Source organism: Gopherus flavomarginatus, chromosome 3 (assembly GCF_025201925.1).
Source record: "Gopherus flavomarginatus isolate rGopFla2 chromosome 3, rGopFla2.mat.asm, whole genome shotgun sequence".
NCBI classification, from domain to species: Eukaryota; Metazoa; Chordata; order Testudines; family Testudinidae; genus Gopherus; species Gopherus flavomarginatus.
This window is the reverse complement of record NC_066619.1, coordinates 258,840,174-258,859,337: the sequence shown is the minus strand read 5'-3', so window position 1 is coordinate 258,859,337 and position 19,164 is coordinate 258,840,174. Positions and strand designations below refer to the sequence as shown.

General features: G+C 43.1%; 1 protein-coding gene across 2 annotated transcripts in view; it reads right to left on the bottom strand.

The window, feature by feature from the left end:
* Window positions 1-19,164, bottom strand: part of SLC2A9 (solute carrier family 2 member 9) — a 180,547-nt gene that overhangs the window by 145,466 nt on the left and 15,917 nt on the right. For both annotated transcript variants that reach the window (XM_050947776.1, XM_050947775.1), the window contains exon 2: window positions 15,798-15,896. In XM_050947776.1, coding sequence (XP_050803733.1) covers window positions 15,798-15,896 — 99 coding nt within the window. The remainder of the gene's footprint in view (window positions 1-15,797; window positions 15,897-19,164) is intronic.

Sequence of the window (19,164 nt, the reverse complement as noted above, 5' to 3'; positions counted from 1 at the left end):
TTCCTATTCGTGCAAGCTATCCAGCGACATCAACTGATTTCAGAGGTAAAGAGGTTCTTTCATGTATCCTAGGCCAGCTCCTGAGAAGGACTGAGAACTTGTAAGTCCCAGTGGAGTCAAAAAGATCTAGGGGTGTAACAGAATGTACCCATGTCCATATCCTACACACTATTGTAATATTTTTTGTATAAGGTCTGCCTTTGTACGGTATCATTTGAAAACTCTTAAGTTTCTGGTCCGTATTGTCCTGGTAAAATATGTGTAGCAATGTCGTGTGTGAAGTTATAAGATTCCCTTGTATGGTATTATTAACACATGTTCCAAACCCAGCCCAAACAGAAGCTGGCAAACTTCTCTGTCCTAAACAAAGGAATGTATGCTCTGTTTCATTTGCATTTAAGCAGTGAACAGCAGGAAGAGAAGACAACGGAAGTTCAAATAAGTGAAAACCATCAGGGAATATCCTTCCACATAGACACTTTGGCTCTTGGTTCTCAGCTGGGAAAGGTTGTTCAAGAGGGGAACTGAAACTATCAAAAGAAGGGACAAACACTTCGAGATACTCCCCCGCCCATTGATTCACTGCACCTAAAGGGACAAAGTCAGCAGCCATTAGACTGGAGAAGAGGTCCTAACCTAAGAAGTTTAGTCAGTAAGACTGCTGAAAGCATATGGTGAGAACATTTTGCTTTGAATTTAACATAGGCTGTTAAGATAGGCACCAGTTGTGTTTTACCTTTATTTTTCTTGTAACCATTTTAAAAAAAGTTATGTTGCATTACTTGTAGTCACTTAAAATCTCTCTCTTGGTAGTTAATAAACTTGTTTTATTGTTTTATCTAATCCAGTGTGTTTAAACTGAAGTGTCTGGAAAACTACATTTGGGGTGGCAAGTTGTGAGAATATTATTGGGGGGGTGTTGGGGTCACCTTGAACTATAGCCAAAGCTGGTGAGAGCCAGAGTGTAATCCAAGTGTGACTAGCAGGCTACAGTTACACACCGACATTCAGGGTATGACTTGCACATTGAAAGGCTGTGAGCAGCCCAACTGGAAGCTGCTTCAACCAAAGCATTGTAAAGCACCCATAATTGCTAAGCAGGGAGGACACAACCACTCAGTAGTCTGGATTGTACCATGGTACGTCACAAGCAGGGGCCCAGCATCTCCCAGGGCCAGGCTATTTGTGAGTGCTGGCTGCATCTAAAAAGGAGTGCATTTTGAGCCTGGACCAAAACCCATTGACGTGAATGGGTATCTTTACATTGACTTTAATGGGATTTGCTGCAAATACACAAATGAAAAAGGTCATAAATATCTGAATAATAATGGATTCCTAGACCTTGCTTCGGTAAGGGTGAGGGTAAGTGGGAGTTGCCAGGCATGGGGGCAGGTATCACAGGGACAGTAGAAGTTAATCTGATTAAATGGAATGGAAATAAATTATAAAAATGAAAAAAAAAAAAAAAAGACGGGACTGTGAAGAAGGAAAGTATGTTGTATTTATTTATTGGGAGTTCAGCACGCCTTGGGATTCTGCATCTGAAAAAATGACGGCATGAGCCCTAATGTACAGTAGCTGTAAGGAAAGCTGAAATGTATTTCTGGTTCATTAAAAGGATATTCAAAACAGTGAGGCAACATAATTATAATTATGCAATAAATTTACAATTTTCAAAGGGTAGATGATCCATTTATTATCTTATAGCACATAATATAACCCCAAGTGCCTACCCTGAAAACTAACTAAATGCCAAATCTCCTGCACAAAGAATGTATGAGGAATGCTTTCTCTCTCTTCGCATCAGTGCTAATTGTGTTATTTCCACTGCTTGAAGGATGTATTTTTTAAAAAAGCTATGAAATGACACCAAGAAATTGCTACACAGCTGGAATCCAGTTGCCCTCTGGCATTTTTACCATTTGAATGTTCCATTCTGACTCATACATAACTTGTCATAAAATTTGCCTCAGTTTTTTTTGAGTGACTATAAAAGTCACAGAAATAGAACATTTTCTGAGTGAAGGCCTAGGGTACACTCACCATGACATAAAAAAGTCATTACTGTTACACTTTACATTTTGCAGTTTAGGTTGAACTCAGGGTCATGGACCTGTTTGCAAATGGTCTATTTTTCATTATTATCAAGGTCAATCTTTTAAAACTTGGGTGAGAAATCAGGCCTCTAAAGGTAAATTTAAATGCTGCAGTAAGTGTCCTCATTTTCAGAGGTGCTGAGCACTCACCAATTATAAAGGTAAATTATACCAGTATAGCTAAACCAATGTAGTTATATCAGTAAAATTCCACATAGGGACATCGTTATTCCAGATCTAGTAAGGGAAAGCCCATGTTGTTGCATGGGTGTGGCAGCTGGACCAAGAAATCCATCTGTACAGTCTCTCTCAAACAACCAATAAAACTATTGCATGCAAATTAGCCCTAGACCAACGGTGGTGATTGATTGAGTTACTTCTAATATCTATGCCATGAAGAGTGCTAGAGCATTGTGATATTAGAAGTATACCAGATAGTTGTAATTCATGAAGTTAAAATGGACAGTAACAGATTGCAAATCCCAGTGAGGATTCAACCTGCTGATAGATATGCTAAACCAGGGGTCGGCAACCTTTCAGAAGTGGTGTGCCGAGTCTTCATTTAGTCACTCTAATTTAAGGTTTCACGTGCCAGTAATACAGTTTAACGTTCTTAGAAGGTCTCTCTCTCTAAATCTATAATATATAACTAAATGATTGTTGAATGTAAATAAGGTTTTTAAAATGTTTAAGAAGCTTTATTTAAAATTAAATAAAATGCAAAGCCCCCCGGACCAGTGGCCAGGACCCAGGCAGTGTGAGTGTCACTGAAAATCAGCTCGTGTGCCACCTTCGGCACCTGTGCCATAGGTTGCCTACCCCTGTGCTAAACAAAAAGAGCTCTCAACCACGTTTGTGGCAGTTTCCATTGCACTGACTCTACAGACATTCTCAGCTTCCAAGTGACAGACAGAGTGACAATCCTGAAATCTTATCTTAGATAAGAGCGGCTTTATTGTTTGTTTGTTTCACCTAAACACCTTGCAAAATGGCATAAGCTAAATTGAAAAAAGTGTTCTTATATCTCAGTTTTTAAAAGATGTTATTTTGTCTTAAATGTTTAGAGCTTTTTAACAGAAAGTCTTCATATATTCATGTAAAGAAACAGCAGCTTTAACTTTCCAGGACATTAAAATGTATTCAGAGACACAGCCAAACTCACTGGTATCCATGCTCCACTCTGCCATGGATAGTTCTGAAGCAAAGATGGCAATGATTTTACTCTAGTGCAGTGGGGACCTCAATCTTTTCCCTACCATGACCCCAAGATAAAACAAAAAAAGATTTTCAGACTCCCCCTCCCATTTAGCTGTATAGAAAAGAAGAGAGTCACAGCCACTCTTGAATCTGTTTGTAACGCCCTGATTGAGAACCAATGCTAGAAAGTAACCTCTCCACTGCCAAAGGACAGTTCCATAGAAGAAAAGCTGATACTACGTATCAGATGGGAGTGTTATTTTCTAGTTACCCAGGGCCGGGGGAGAGACAGAGAGAGAGAGAGAGAGAGAGATCAGACATTCAATAAATGCTACTATTTGAGAGAACATCTAAAATTGGAATGTAACAGCAGAGGTCAATTTTTGCCCCCTAAACAGTGTAACTGATAAGAGACTTTTTATAGTAAAATCTACTAGTAGGCTAATAACCCATCTATCTGTCTAGGTATTCCTAGATTCATAGAGTTTAAGGTCAGGAAGGACCATTAGATCATTCTCATCTGACCTCCTGTATAACGCAGGCCATTAAATGTCACTCAATTACCTGTGTATTGAGCCCAATAACTTTTGTTAGGTTAAAGTGTATCTTCCACAAAGGCATCCAGACTTGATCTGGATACAACAAAAGATGGAGAAAGTGCACTTTCACCCCAAAATGAACTTGAACCCACAATTTCTGTTTTAGGAGGCCAATGCCGTACCCATTAGGCTCATATGGACCTCATCACCATTGTATCTGACACAATTATTAGTGGATTCTATTCCCCCTGTGAGGTAGGATGGTATTAGCTTCCGCTCTGTAAAACGGAGATGAGGCAAAGAGTAGATTAGGTGATCGTCCAAGGTCATACTGGCAGTCATTATCCAAGCCAGAAACTGAAGCCTGGTCTTTTCCAATCCTGTTGGAAAAATGACAAATCTATCATCCTTCCTTGAAGCCTGATGTCAGGTTTTAGCCTGATGGACATGGAAGAGTCAAAGCTAGAACTTTTACATATAAATAGGATTATAATAGAAATGCCAATAAACACTTAAATTTAGCAGAATTACCAGACGTCAGCTGCTGCTCTTACAGGCAGGATGAAATTTCATAACAAACCTGCACAACTGAATTAGGGATATTTTGTTGATAAACATTAGAATTCTCTATATGAGTTGTGCTTCTATACATTGAGTGAAGGCTGAAATTAATATGAACCTATCAATTCATGCCCTTTATTCCTACGGATGTCTGGACTTGAGAGTCATGAATTCTGTGATTTTCCATTTTTTCCTAAGACACCTGTGATGCTTCTTCTTACTGCTCTGAATCCCTGCTGAGAGGCAAAGAAAACCATATTTTCCTTCCAAGCAACCCAATACGGGGAGGAGGAAGATGACAACAACCAACTGCTAACTTCCTGAGCTTCCTAAAGAGAAATAGAAGAGACCCATTGCTCCTGCTCATGATACACCTGCAGTGGGAAAACAGACTTTCTGTCCTCAGTAATTCTACAGAGTGAGTGAAAATATATTCTACTTCACCCTTGGTTACACCACCTCAAGAGATGCCAGCTGATCAAGACAGAACTGAAAGCATTCTGCATTAATAATGGGAGATGAGGCACAAATCCAGGATTAAATCAAAATTTGCCATGGTTTTTTTTTAAATATCCTGTTCCATAGCAAAATAATAGCCTTAACAAAACATTAATAGCCCAAGAGATGCTAAACATCAGTATTTGATATTCATGTTATTGTAGCAACCAGACTTCAAACCGGATCAGGGCCCTACTGTGCTTGGCCCTGCACAAATGTAAAATAAAAATCACAGTTCCTACCCCCAAAGAATTGACATGAGAAATAAATTCATTGCAACTTAAGGAAAAAATAAAAAGCTACAAAAGTTTGCAATTGCTGGTAACATGCTGGTCAACAACAAAGCAACATCAATTCCTCCCCTCCCCCGTCCACCCCATCTGTTTGACTTAATGCTAAAGTCAAGATCTATTTGTCACTTGTATAACTGAGTTATAATGTTTCCCCTTCTAATCTAAAGTCAAACTTTGAAAGCTGCTTTATGAATTAAGTTCAGAGATGTAGAATGAGGCAGGAAATTTCTTATTTAATAGCAAAAGTGTCTATTATTTCATGTGTGATGTAGCCACAGTCAAAATAATAATCACTTTACCACTTTGCTAAATGAGCAAGGACTCATAAGAAATGAATTCTAGAGATAAGCACTCAAGCATTTAAGCTAGTTCTATAGGAATCAGCTACTGTACCATACAAGTACAGCTGCATTTTGTATTATTTGAATCATATGCCTAGTGTTTTAGCACCTTACAGTGGTTTAAAAAAAGAGAGAGAGAGATTAGACATGCTCCTATATTGAAATATGCTGTTTCCAGACAAGCAGTGTTGGTGAATTTTAAGGACCGCTATTGCTGATGTATATTGGGAGCTGGGAAGAGTTGTAAACCACACAATTGGGTAGAGGAGTTGTGTGAAACTTGTTAATAAGCATCACATCACTTTAAAGAAATGTGATCCTTGAGGACATGAAAATAGTTTGGCTTGCATTGCAAAGATCCTTCCTGAAAAAATACAGGTTGGGGCCTGTGTATGACAAGAGCTGTTATCATCAGTAAATGGAAACTGGGTAGAAGGTGTCACTGAGAACTCAGAAGACTGAGACCAAAGAATTCAGATCAGCTCTTGCCAGTAGACTAGCAAGGAAAGAGACTAGGAGGTATGTAATAAAATGCAAAGTAACCTGAAATTGTACTTGTGCCACAGTTTAGGCCTGTTCAATGTTAGAAATATCATGTAACTTAGTAAAACCAAAGTTAGTTCAGTCTCAAGAGTTCTCCACTAAGATCAACTAAACCTATGATCTAGTTTTAAGTTTGCCACATTGCAAAGGATTTTCCACCACTTCAGAGAGAAGTAAAAACCACATGAGTAAATATCGATCATGGATTAAATAATCTTATGATAGAGTGGATGGGAGCAGACAACTGTAAAGAATGTTCAAAGTGATGATTTATATGGCAGGTCAGGTAATCATATGGCACAGCCTTTCTCAGCTCAAAACATTGCAATCATTTTGTTTAACAAAAAAGTTTTCAGAGGGCAGGGAACAGGGGGTCGAATAGGAGTGAGGGTTCCGGGGGCGATCAGGGAGAAGGGATGGTTGGATGGGGCAGGGTTCCCGGGAGGGGGAGGGAGTCAAGAAGGAGAGGAGGGGTTGGATGGGGCGGCATGGGGCAGTTAGGGGCAGCGGTTCCGGGGGTGGTCAGGGAGCGAGGGGGTGGATGGAGCAGGGGTCCCGGGGGAGCAGTCAGGAATGAAAGGAGGTATTGGATTGGGCAGCAGGGGGCAGTCAGGGGTGGGCGTTCCGGGGGCAGTCAGGGGACAGGGAGAAGGGAGGATGGATGGGGCAGGGGTCCTGGGGGGGGCAGCCAAGAAGGAGGGGGTGTTGGATGGAGTGGTAGGGGGAAGTTAGGGGCAGGGGGCCCAGAGGTGGTCAGGGGACAAAGAGTAGTGAGGGAGGGATGGGGCAAGGGTCCGGGGGGGGCGGGACTGTCAGGGGGAAATAAGCGGGGGGGTTGTCAGATAGAGGTCAGGGGCTGGGCCACACCTGGCTGTTTGGGGAGGCACAGCCTCCCCTAACCGGCCCTCCATACAATTTCTGAAACCCGATGTGGCCCTCAGGCCAAAAAGTTTGCCTGCCCCTGGGTTAACACCACCAGTCACATTCTGTTGCACTTCATTCCGGCACCCTCCAAGAGAACGGCTGCCATCTTCCTGTGCAGAGGAGCCTTTATGAGGAATTTTTCCCTGGCTCCAGGACCATAAGCAAGTGGCATAAACCAACATGCAATCACTGATCTTAGTTTCTTGATCATTTATTATGTGATGTTATGATTAACTAACATATTATGTCATATATAATCATCATATGCTAAACAGAGTTAAATTGTAGGATTACAGAAGTGTAAGATTAATCAGTTGTTAGGGGGGATAATTCTGTATTAGGTATCTAAGTAAGTAGGGCTGAAACACAATGCATACAGGCAGAGGTCTGTATGATTGTAGCTTAGCCATATTAGGCCAGAGGCTTAAGAAATGCTTGACATAAGTAAATGACCAGTGAATGACCCTATACCACAAGCTAATCAGAAGCGACCCCTTCCAGCTCCATACCAGTATAACGCAACCAGGAGGTGATTTCAAGCGAACTTTATGCAAATGATGCATCATAAAGATGAAACAAGCATTGTAGGGCCAAAATGGGCAGTCAATTGAAAAGTGTCATTAGTGACGTCCGAGGACTCCCTGTAATACAACATTACTAAATTAACTTTAAATAAAATAAAATAATAGGCTACAAACAGAAGGGTGAAGAGTTGTTTCTCATAGAAGGTAAATGATCTAGCTATCAATTTTACAGGCCTTCCAGATCTTACAGTGATGGGTGCCAGAGTAGATGTTCCAAGTTATAATCTATAACTATGTCTACAGCAGTTCTAACTTTAATGATATAAGATGACACTACCAAATCTGGTTTATTGCAGGAAGAAAACAAACAATGCGTAGTAATAAAGGGCAGAGATTTTTCACTTCTACGACCGAGGTCAAAGGGCACTGCTATATTGGCGTCCAAGAGACCTCACTCAAAAGCGCAATCTGTGCACTGAATGAAAAGAAGTCCAGAAGAACGCGGGCATTTGATTTACACCCAGCCAAACTGTTAATCTCAAACTTTGCCAATTGTTTTTGGAGAGAGTGCTGTCATTGCCACTGGTCACCCCACTCCTGCCCGGAAGGTTAAAAAGAGCCCTGGAGAGGGCTGTGGCTGGGGAAAGGCTGATGGGGAAGCAGCCTCAGCCAGGTACCTACTCTGGAGCAGGGCTGGGGAAAAGCCAGAGGAGCTGGGGAGCTCCGGCCTGGAAAACCCCCAGGCTGCAGGCCTTGCTAAATGCTGGAGAAGGTACTGGAGTTGCAGAGGGGCAGTCAAAGGGTAGGCAAAGGCAGCAGGTCGAGACCCTCCTTGCTGATGATGAGTGGCAATTATATTCAAGTCCGCCCCAGTGAGCGGGGGCTAGACGGTGACTGGCAGTAGCCCAAGACTGAGGAGAGGTGGGGATAGGGGGTTGCGGGTTCTCCGGGGAGTGGAGACCTAGCGAGACTGTGGGGTACTGCAGGGGGCAGAACCCCGAGAGAAGGGGCACCGGGGTCTGGGAGGGACACCAGGGCTAGTGGCAAGGCGAGACACGGCATGCAGAGGGTGCTCTGCAAGCTAATTCCCTGGACAACCTGCAGAAGGCGTTGCCGGGTGAGTCATCGCCCCACTACAGCCAAATATAGGACTGAGCACATGTGCAGAGGACTAAGAGGGTCCAAGGAGACCTCTTATTGTCCTGTGTGGATTACCCATATATTCACTGTGCAGGACTAAGAACAGCTGTTGTTAGGCTGCTACTCCTCTCCGATGACGGCGAGTGGGCAAGCCCCAGTTCCAGTGTACCAGCCAGTCCAGCTGAGTTGGCACAGCAGAGGAAGTCAGCTGTGCCAGCAGAATGACGAGTGCATTTTATTTCCCTCTCGCAGCAAGGTGGAAGCCAGAATGACGCATTTCCAGTGGGATTACTTGCTGCTTGTTAGCATGAGTGAAACTAGCATGAGTTAGACTGCCCTGGGGTGAGGGTGGGGGGGTCCTCCTGTTTGATGTGATAGAAAATTGTATTTGTATATTCTCTTTGAAGGTTGTCCTGGGAAGATCTGATAGCCAGTTGTTTTGAATCTGCTTTGGATTGACTTCCCACATATGGTTCCATGAGAACATAAGAACAACCATACTGGCGGGGTCAGACCAAAAGTCCACCTAGCCCAGTATCCTAACTTCTGACAGTGGCCAATGCCAGGTGCCCCAGAAGGAATGAACAGAAAAGGTAACCATCAAGTGATCCATCCCGTTGCCCTTTCCTAGCTTCTGGCAAACAGAGGCCAGGGACACCATCTCTGTCCATCCTGGATAACAGTAACTGATGGACATAACCTCTATGAACCTATCTAGTTCTTTTTTTAAACCCTGTCAGTCTTGGCCTTCACAACATCCTCTGGCAAGGGATTCCACAGGTTGACTGTGCGTGGTGTGAAAAAATATTTCCTTTGTTTGTTTTAAACCTGCTGCCTATTAATTTCATTTGATGACCCCTAGTTCTTCTGTTATGAGAAGACATATGATCTGTATAGATCCAATGTCCTAAGTATCCACTTTTTATCAACAGTTATATTGTTCAGGTTTTTATTACCTGCTACCTCCCCATACAGTACCTCCTTTCTTCAGTTTTGTCTGAATGAGCGGCCTGATCCTGCATAATGCTGGGTACCTCTTGTGAGATGCTGGACATCAATGAGACTTTCACTGAAATGAACAGGAGCTGAGTGTGCTCAGTACATCACAGCAGGGGCTTGGCAGTATACAGAGTCAGGCTGCAAACACCCAAGTTTACTGACTCAGCACCTCACTTTGTTAGCTTGCCAAGTGTATGTACAGCACTTGTAAGATCTACAGCCCTATAAAAGGTGCTAATTATTAACAAGAACAAGAACATCTAATTCATTCAGGGCCTGTTACTCACACTAAGCAGTACCTGACCGCACAGAGAGTCCCGGTTTGAGCTGGCTGAAACTCGGGAACTAGATATTCAGACATTTTGGAAACACTGACACATGAGGTGGGGGCCCGTGAAGGGCGGTAGGTGTTGCAATGCTGAGTGTCAGGCACGGCACCCACTATGATCCACAAAGCCAAGTTACACATCTAGGTTCCCTATGCAATGAATGAAGAGAGAGAAGCATCTAAGAATGCAATGCACAGAAGCCAGCACGCAAGGTGGCTAGGAGATGCCTAAGCTAGCTAATAGGAGGTGCCAGTGCCAGAGGTGTATGCTAAGCCTCATCACTCTCTCAGAGATGGGTGCCGAAATCCAGCTCGAAGGAAGGCCATCCAGTTCTGCTGGCGATCCACAAATGGGTACCTGGAGTTAGGTGGCTTAGGCCTCTAAGGAGTTTCTTGCTGGAATGAGCTGAGCACCTATTTGACACCACACAAATGAGCTGGTGCCCAACTTATATGACTTTTAGCTCAGTGGTTAGAGCAATCACCTGGACTGTAAGAGACCAGAGTTCAATTCCCCCTTCTCTGACAAAGGGCGAGAAAGATTTTGAATAGGAGCCTTCCACCTTCAGAGAGTGCTCTAACCCCTAAACTATGGAATATTCTCCCTCAATCTATTCTACTGAAGCTGTTGCACTGTAGATAACTAATGAAAGACTGATTGGAGCAGGGGGAGTGGACCCTGAGTCTCCTGACTCCAAGGTGGGTTCCCTAATCACTGGACTACAGTCATTCCAATCCTCTCCTGCTCTCTGGCCCAACAGATCTTCAAGTATTTATCCATAGTGGAACAGTAGCAACAGGAGAGACTGAAGTAACTGCACAATTGCATATCCCATAACCCAGTGGTTAGAACACTCTCCTGAGAAGTGTGGGAGACGCCTATTCAAATTCTGTCTCCCACTCTGCTAGGCAGGAGGGAATTCAATCTAGCTCTCCCATATCTTTATAAGGAGGGTACCACCTCCTATGGCTGGATTCTGAATGGGACCCAATCCGGTAGGTGTGCTAATAGGGCAACTACCGTACTGGGCCCTGCACATGGCTTATGTGGCTGAATGCCTTTTTTCCCCTGGTTTGTGAATTGCTCTGGGCCTTAGGCAGGAAATAGGCATCCAGACACCTAGATGAAGGCAGCAATGTGAATACCCAGACGCAGAAATGTATGTACTGGGGAAACTTTTAATCAGAAAAAAAAAATTAAGTGCCAAGTGAGTTTAGACACCTACATAGTTCAGCGTGAGTTTTGTGGATCACAATGGAACCAGAGGGACTTAGGTGCCTCCCTAAGTACTTTTGTGGATCCCACCCATGGTGTTTCCTAAACTAATTATGCTCTCCAGACCCCAGTGGCGGCTGGACAGGTAACTAGCTGGCTCAGGGATCTGGAAGCCTTGTTATTCCCGACCCAGGGTAGTCTGCATAGTAAGGCTGCCCTGGAGCAGCAGACCCTGGGAGCCCTGAAAGCTGCAGCGTGAGGCTCTGTTTCCATTGGAAAATTTGCAACCAGTTCTGGTTTCAAAGGGTCTGCTCACAGGGAATCATGGGGAATAAGTGATCTACTTCCCCTGGGCAGAGTGGAGACCAGCTTCTACCTGGCTGCTAGTCCCCTTCCCACGCATACAGGCAGAAAATGAACAACAGGGGCAGGGCATGAGCAAAGTCTTGACTCTACCTGTGATGCTATATGGAATTTGGGGGGCACTTTAGGATATTATGAATACCAATGTTGTAAAATTGCAATGCGTTATGAGAGATATGCCGTGTAAGGTATCTGCAAAAATGTTATAATTTGTCAGGTATAATAATCTCATTTATATGTTCGTACCACCTTTGTATTGTAAGTTATATGTATGGTGTGTCTGTTTGTGCTGCGCATCTGGGTGACACCCCCAGATAGATTGGCATTAGCACTGCCTACCCTTACATTAGCTAGACAATTGACTCATTGAGAAGGCAAGGGATACACCCTATGACTCAGCAAGGCATGCAGAGGCATGCCTACGGACAGAACATCAAAGCTTCCAGGCCATGTGCTGGGCAGCAGCTTGTGTTTGGAACAAAGGAAATCAAGCTGCATGGTAAAAGACTATAAAAGGAAGTTGCATCTTCTCCATTCCTGCTTCTTACCTCTGGAGTAACCTTTCTACAAATGAAGCTCTGAACTAAAGACTGAATGACCCATTCAAACTGTGGATGTGTTCAAGCCAGCGAATTCACCAATACTGCTAGGAACCTGATGGACTTTGAAATCTTTGTATGTATGTGACTGTTTTACCATTTACATCTCTCTTCCTGTTCTTTCTTTTTTCTTTATAATAAACCTTTAGTTTTAGGCACTAAAGGATTGGCTGGCAGTGAGTATCTTGGGTAAGATGCAAACCTATACTGACCTGGTGACGTGGCTGACCCTTTGGGGTCAGAAGAACATTTTGTATATATGAGTAGAGTTTTTTAAATAACTTCTCACTGTACTGGATCTAGGTGCTGATTGGGAGCCAGAGAACTAGACTGCAATAAATGGGGCTGTGTGATTTCTTTTTTTCTTCTTGATAACCAGTGTGAGGGATCAGAAGTACAGTCTGTGACTGGTTGGGTAGCTTAACAGTTCAGTATTATCCAGTCAGACTTGGGACTATCTGCTCTCCCTTTTGCAGCCTGCCTTGACCTTGGCATTTCCAGTAAGGGCTGCCCTAGCCACACCAGGACACACTGACCCCTTTCCCAAAGCATTGGCCTGTGCAAATGAACCAGCATGGGCAGGAAAGTGATCTGTGCTAGAGTAAGAGGGGAACCAAAAGGCAGGTTGTGGTTCTGCTCCTGGGGCAACATACCTATATATTGACACCTTTACTCAGGGCTTGTGGTAAAGCCTCTGTTGTAGTCCATAATGAGGTATAACAATGTGAGTAAGAATGGCACAATCTTGCTCTAAATAAGCAGCACTGGCAGCATTTGCTTTTGAACTGTGTAATAGATTGCACTTGGGAGCAGAGTACAAGTGAGGAGGTCAAAGCTGCGTAATAAATACAACTCCACTATGACTAATTGTCACGTTACAAGCCTCATGTGTGCAGCCATCAAACAGCTGCCTCTCTCTCTCTCTCTCTCTCACACACACACAAACACTTACTTCTACTCCTGCAAAAACAACTTCTATTAGGCAACCTGTTTTGTGCCTCGGTTGAGAGTTGGGACTTCTAAGTTCAGACTGATCCCTTACACCATTTTAGGACAATATTATTCAAAAGGAAAAAAGTATCACCATCACTAGTACTTGCAGCACCTCAGTTTCCTAAGTAACTTCCTATCCAAGTACTGAACTTTCCCAAAGTTATTCATTTTATGAGATCTACCATGATCACAAGCTGAAGTAGTGTACAGAAAATGCCATAATGGATCAAACATGTAGGACTAGGCTACACTTGTGAGTTACAATGCATTAAAGGAGCACTGGGCGCACTAGCTCACTCCCAATCCACACTGGCAAGGCATGCAGAGCGCTCCGACTCCACGGCTAAAGCGCTCCGGGTACTCCACCTCGGCAAGTGGAATAATGTTTGATGCACCCCCGCTGGAGCGCCCCAGCATCCGGGTGAACAAGGTGTTGCATTACTCCACTCTGATCAGCCTCTGGAAATGTCCCATAATCCCCTTAAGTCAAGTGGCCACTCTTCATTGCTTTGGATATAATATAATATATGGAGATATACCTATCTCATAGAACTGGAAGGGACCCCAAACGGTCATTAAGTCCAGCCCCCTGCCTTCACTAGTAGGATCAAGTACTGATTTTGAACTCACAGCCCTGGGTTTAGCAAGCCAGGCCTCAAACCACTGAGCTATCCCTCCCCACAGCCCCTTGAAAGCTCCATTTGACAGCAGGCATGTTTATCTGCTCTGAGACAAAGCAACCGTTAGTGTGGAATGCTGTGTGTGTGAGAGAGAGAGGCGGGGGGAAGAGCGAGGTCTGCTGCTGTCTGAACTTACAAGACATCATCTGACATGCTCTCAGCCCCTCCAAAAATCCACTCTCTCTCCTCCCACATACACACAACACACTCCCTGTCACAGCCCACCACTCCCCATTTGAAAAGCACGTTGCAGCCAATTGCATGCAGGGATAGCTACCACAATGCACTGCTCTCTGTGGCCGTTGCAAGAGCTGCTAATGTGACCACGCAGTGCACTTGCAGCTGACAGTGTGGACATACTACAGCGCTTTTCCTACTGTGCTCTACGAAGACTGCTTTAACTCAAAGCGCTCTATATCTGCAAGTGTAGCCATGCCTAGGGTAACCAGATGGGATGAAGAAAATATCGGGACACATGCGGGGGGGGTGGGGGGGGGAGAGTCCCGCCGGCACAGCGGGGGGGGGAAAGCATGGAGTCCCACCGGCAGAGAGGGGAAAAAAAAAAGAAAGAAAACAAACGGAGTTCCGCAGGATGAGAGAGAGAGAGAGAGAGAGAGAGAAAACAAACAAACAAAAAACAGAGTCCCGGAGTCCTGCTGGCAGAGGGGAGGGGAAAAAAAGCGGAGTCCCGCTGGAGGAATAAAACAAACAAACAAAACAGGAGTGCAAAATATCGGGACAAATTGCGCCCCGTCCAAACATCAATCGGGACGTGGGACAAACGTCTAAAAATCGGGACAGTCCCGACTTTATCAGGACATCTGGTCATCCTAGCCATGCCCGTAGATCATAACTGATCAGACATGGTCTGTCTAGTCCTCTCTCTCATAGGAGCCAGTACTTTATGCTTCAGAGGAATTTCCTAGACATTTACGGAAAAAGCTTTCCCACGGTGCAAGTTTCTTCCTAACTTTATGGGTTAATGATTTGCTTATGCTGTGAAGCATGAGGGTTTATATTCTTTAAGTTTATTACCCTATCCAGTAACAGAGGACATTCTCATTATACATGAAAATATCATATCCGCTGAATCTGATTAAGCTCTTGGGGTAAAATACAGGCCCCACTGAATTAAGTGGAAAAACTTCCATTAATTCCAGTAAGATCAGGAACCAGTGGTATAACCATCTCTTCTGGCAATAAGTTCCACTGGTTAATTATAAATTATACAAAAAGTCTTTACAATTTGTCACTTTCAATTTCATTGACTATTCCCTTATTCTTATTTTGTGATAGAAAAAAAATAAGAGCACAGACCAATTAATGATGAGTGTACTTTGAACAAAGCATTTAAAACTTAATTTGTAACAGTATTCGGAATAAAATTCCAAAAAATACTATAGATCATGTCATAACATTCCATCAGTAGAACTTGCTGTAGCAGTTGATAAATGGCCAACATAGCAGTTTCGCTACATGGACAATAAACAAGGTACCAGTATGAAATGCAATAGAATAGCCCCAGTAGAAGGAAGAGCAAGAGCAAATTCTATTATCCAACTGTGAGAACAGAATGAGCTACAATTCTTAAAAACAGAACAATGTGATCAAAAGTAAGTATATAGTTAATAGCTGTGTATACTTAGTACTTAAAAGCATGCTACTGGAATTATTTTACCACACAGAACAAACTCATATGAAATGAAATTATGCATTTCAAAAGGAACACTTAGTTTTCATGACAAACGTTTGAACGATACTATGACTCCATGAGAGAAAGAAAGAAACAAAAGATTACAAAAATCTAGTTATAGGGAACAAAAGTCAAACATAAGTTATCATCTCTCTTTTCTCTCCCACTATACAAAAAGTCTTACAAACAAGTATTTCAAATAGTTTGTGTAATTTCTGGACAACATCACCCTCTTCTGGAATTAGATTTTAAAAGCTTTCAGTCACTTACCACTGTTGGTGCATTCACTACAGAGAGATTGTAACCATAGAGAAATGAAGACCCAAAAGCTCCAGCTAAAGAAGCAATAATGAGGCTGCCAGACCAGTCCTGAAAAGAAAATAATTGAGGAATCATCACTTTACTTTTTAAGATACATCTGTACTTATTAATGACAGTGTCTTGCAGACAATCAAGTACATCCTCAAGACAAAGGGGAATGGCTTGGAGACATATTCAGCCGAAATGAATGTTGATACGAAGTTGTCACATTTGTACATATATTTTTAAATCAGATTAATTCAAAAATCTTGCAATGTGCATGTTTTTACCGCACCTGTTATTTTACTGTTTGCTGTGGAGGATGTTAGAAATTAAAAGCTGCATTCAACAGAAACCTCAGTCCCCTTGCATGCTGATTGCAGAAATGCAGATTGGCTATAGAACCTAACCCAGGTCCAGAAGAGAGAGATATTCTCGAGCAGAAAAAGCATAGCCCAGTGACTAAAAGAGTGGCCTGTGACTCAGGAGAGCCCTCTGGCTCAGCTGCTGGCCGACAGTAACCTGAAAAATGGGGATAATGATACTGAGCTTGCTTGTGAGGGCTGGCGATCTACTGATGAAAAGGGCTATATAAGAGCTAGGTATTATTACTGCACTTCCAATACTTTCCTTTGGTCCTGAAAACTTTTGCCTGGGGCTACATACAGATAAGAGTAGTCTCCGATTATATCAAGCACTTCATTAATATGAGATCCCACATCAAGAAGCAAGCAGCTACAGAAGACAGACCACAATCAAAGGCAACCTCTTCAGAAATATACAGCTAATGCAGTTATCCAAGGCACTGGAATATACTTGTCTTAATGTGACAAGCCCTTGCGTAGGCTTTCCTTAAGCAAAGGGAAACAAGATTGTTCTAAAATATGCCAATTATGTCATGAAATCACATTGCTATCCCTAAAATATGGGTTATGCTGTTAGTGCTATCTCCTAAAACAATGTAGAGAATCAGACAGAATATTACAGGTATTTCAGGTTTTAGTTAATTTTCTCTTTAAACTTTATAAATTCTCAGCTTCAACCTCTTTGGGTCATCCAGACTTCTGCTCCAAAGTGTATTAAAAACAAATGCCTTCCACATTCTAGATTATAGGTAAGGTCCTACTTCATTCACAATATTGTGGATTCCGCAATATAAGGCTTCAATAGCAATTTTGTTTTAAATTAGCTTACTTTGCAAAGTCCACAATTGTGCATACATTTTGAGGTTTGCAACACACACTTTTCCCCCATTACTACATGAAATGATCTTGGAGATTTTTGTGCAGGCCATAACCAGGGTGGGGCTGTTATGCTATACAAAGCACATGGGATCTTTATAGGAGAGAAGGCAATAATGCCGCATTTACTGAGAATACAACAGTTAGCACATGCTTTTCACACACACACACACACACACACACACACACACACACACACACACACACACACACACACACACACACACACACACACACACACACACACACACACACACAGTCTCGCCAGTTGATGTTTATAGTTACCAGTCCTGAATCTGGATCAATCTAGTGGCCAGCTAGATTGCTCACAGAGGGGAGCAGGGCTCTGTCGGTCACGAACCAATGCTCCTGGAGTGCGGCAAGATGAATCCAAAGCCCCATGGCAGAGCACCCTGTTCTTATAGTCTTTTTTCTCTGTTGAAGTTTATGGATTTTGCTGTGTCAGTTTCTGACCAGGTTACTTCTTAATTGCTGTATCTTTTGATGTAAATATTCCAATACACCTCGGAGAGGATCATCCTGTCCTTTGTTTAGATTTAATCAATTGCCCTTAGGGGTGCCAGCCTTCACTGCAGGGTCATCAATCTGCCCTTCATTAAGGATGCACATTGATGATTCTCTGATGTCCTTTAAGTCTCTTCACTCCTTCTTCCTTGACCATCTGGCTATAACAATGGCCTTCACACCTTATCTTTTCCTGATGCATATGTTCCTCATTCACACAAACAGTCTTTTACAGTTAAAAGGTATACAGTAGTTTTTATGTTGAGCAAGAAAAGGCATTGTAAATTAAGCCTTCCTAAATCTTATAATCAAAACAATGTACATTGGGGCGCAGGCCTTCAATGTTCCTCTGATTTCCTTAACATAGACACAATACAAGATCCTGTCTCTTACTTTCTAAACCTTAAAACAAAGAAATGTATATTTAACTAGAGTGCCTAATTTGTAATACATATAGGAAACCACAGTAGACATTATAACTTATCCTAAAACAAAAGGGTGACCATAACGGGTCATAAGGATTGTTCTGGTCTTTCATTCCTTTCTGCTATTCAAAAAGGGTGGCTGGCAGGATGAAATCCAATCATACATTAATTCTCAAAGTACAATTACAAAATCCTGCTCCTACATGGTGAGAAAGGGAGCCACCCAGAGCACAAAACCAGTGAGGAAGGGGGGAGGGGCGGAAATGGTAGGGGAGTAGAGTCCTGCAGTAGACATGGTATTGCCACCCTTACTTCTGTGCTGCTGCTGGCAGTGGTGCTGCCTTCAGAGCTGGGTGCCCAGCCAGCAATCACTGCTCTCTGGCCGCTCAGCCCTGAAGGTGGCGCTGCCGCCACCAGCAGCACAGAAGTAAGAGTGGCAATACTATATCCACTGCAAGGCTCTACCCCCGTACCAGTTTTTGTCATTTCACCCCCAACACGGCTTTCTGGCCTGGGCAGCTACCCACTCACCCCATCCTGGTTACACTCCTATTGTTGGGTCTAAACTTTTGGTGAACTTTGGGGAGCCAAAACACACCTGTTAGGTAATAAAGCAAGTCCTCACTCACCTCTCCAGCACCCGAGTTCGTGCGGAGTTGGTATGGGGCACACAATTCTGTCAGAGACCAGACACCAATGCGTTGATCAACGGGCTCACACTATCCTTAGCTCTAAAAAGCTTTAGATTAAGTGTGGCCCCTTTATTAGGGGTGAGCATCAATATTTATACACAGAAGTAAACAAAGTGATTAACAAAAGATAATGGTCATGCATAATTAATCAAGATTTTACAGGAAAAGCAAGTTAACAAGTAAATGCATAGAGATAAAGGCTAATGGCTACTAGGGAAAGGGGGTGTCATGAGTAGTTTGCAGGTCAGTGCTTTGTTCAAAAGGGTTCAGGAAGGATTATGCAGAGACAGTCAGTCTGGGTGTGTTTTGGTGAACTTTGGGGAGCCAAAACACACCCAGACTGACTGTCTCTGCATAATCCTTCCTGAACCCTTTTGAACAAAGCACTGACCTGCAAACTACTCATGACACCCCCTTTCCCTAGTAGCCATTAGCCTTTATCTCTATGCATTTA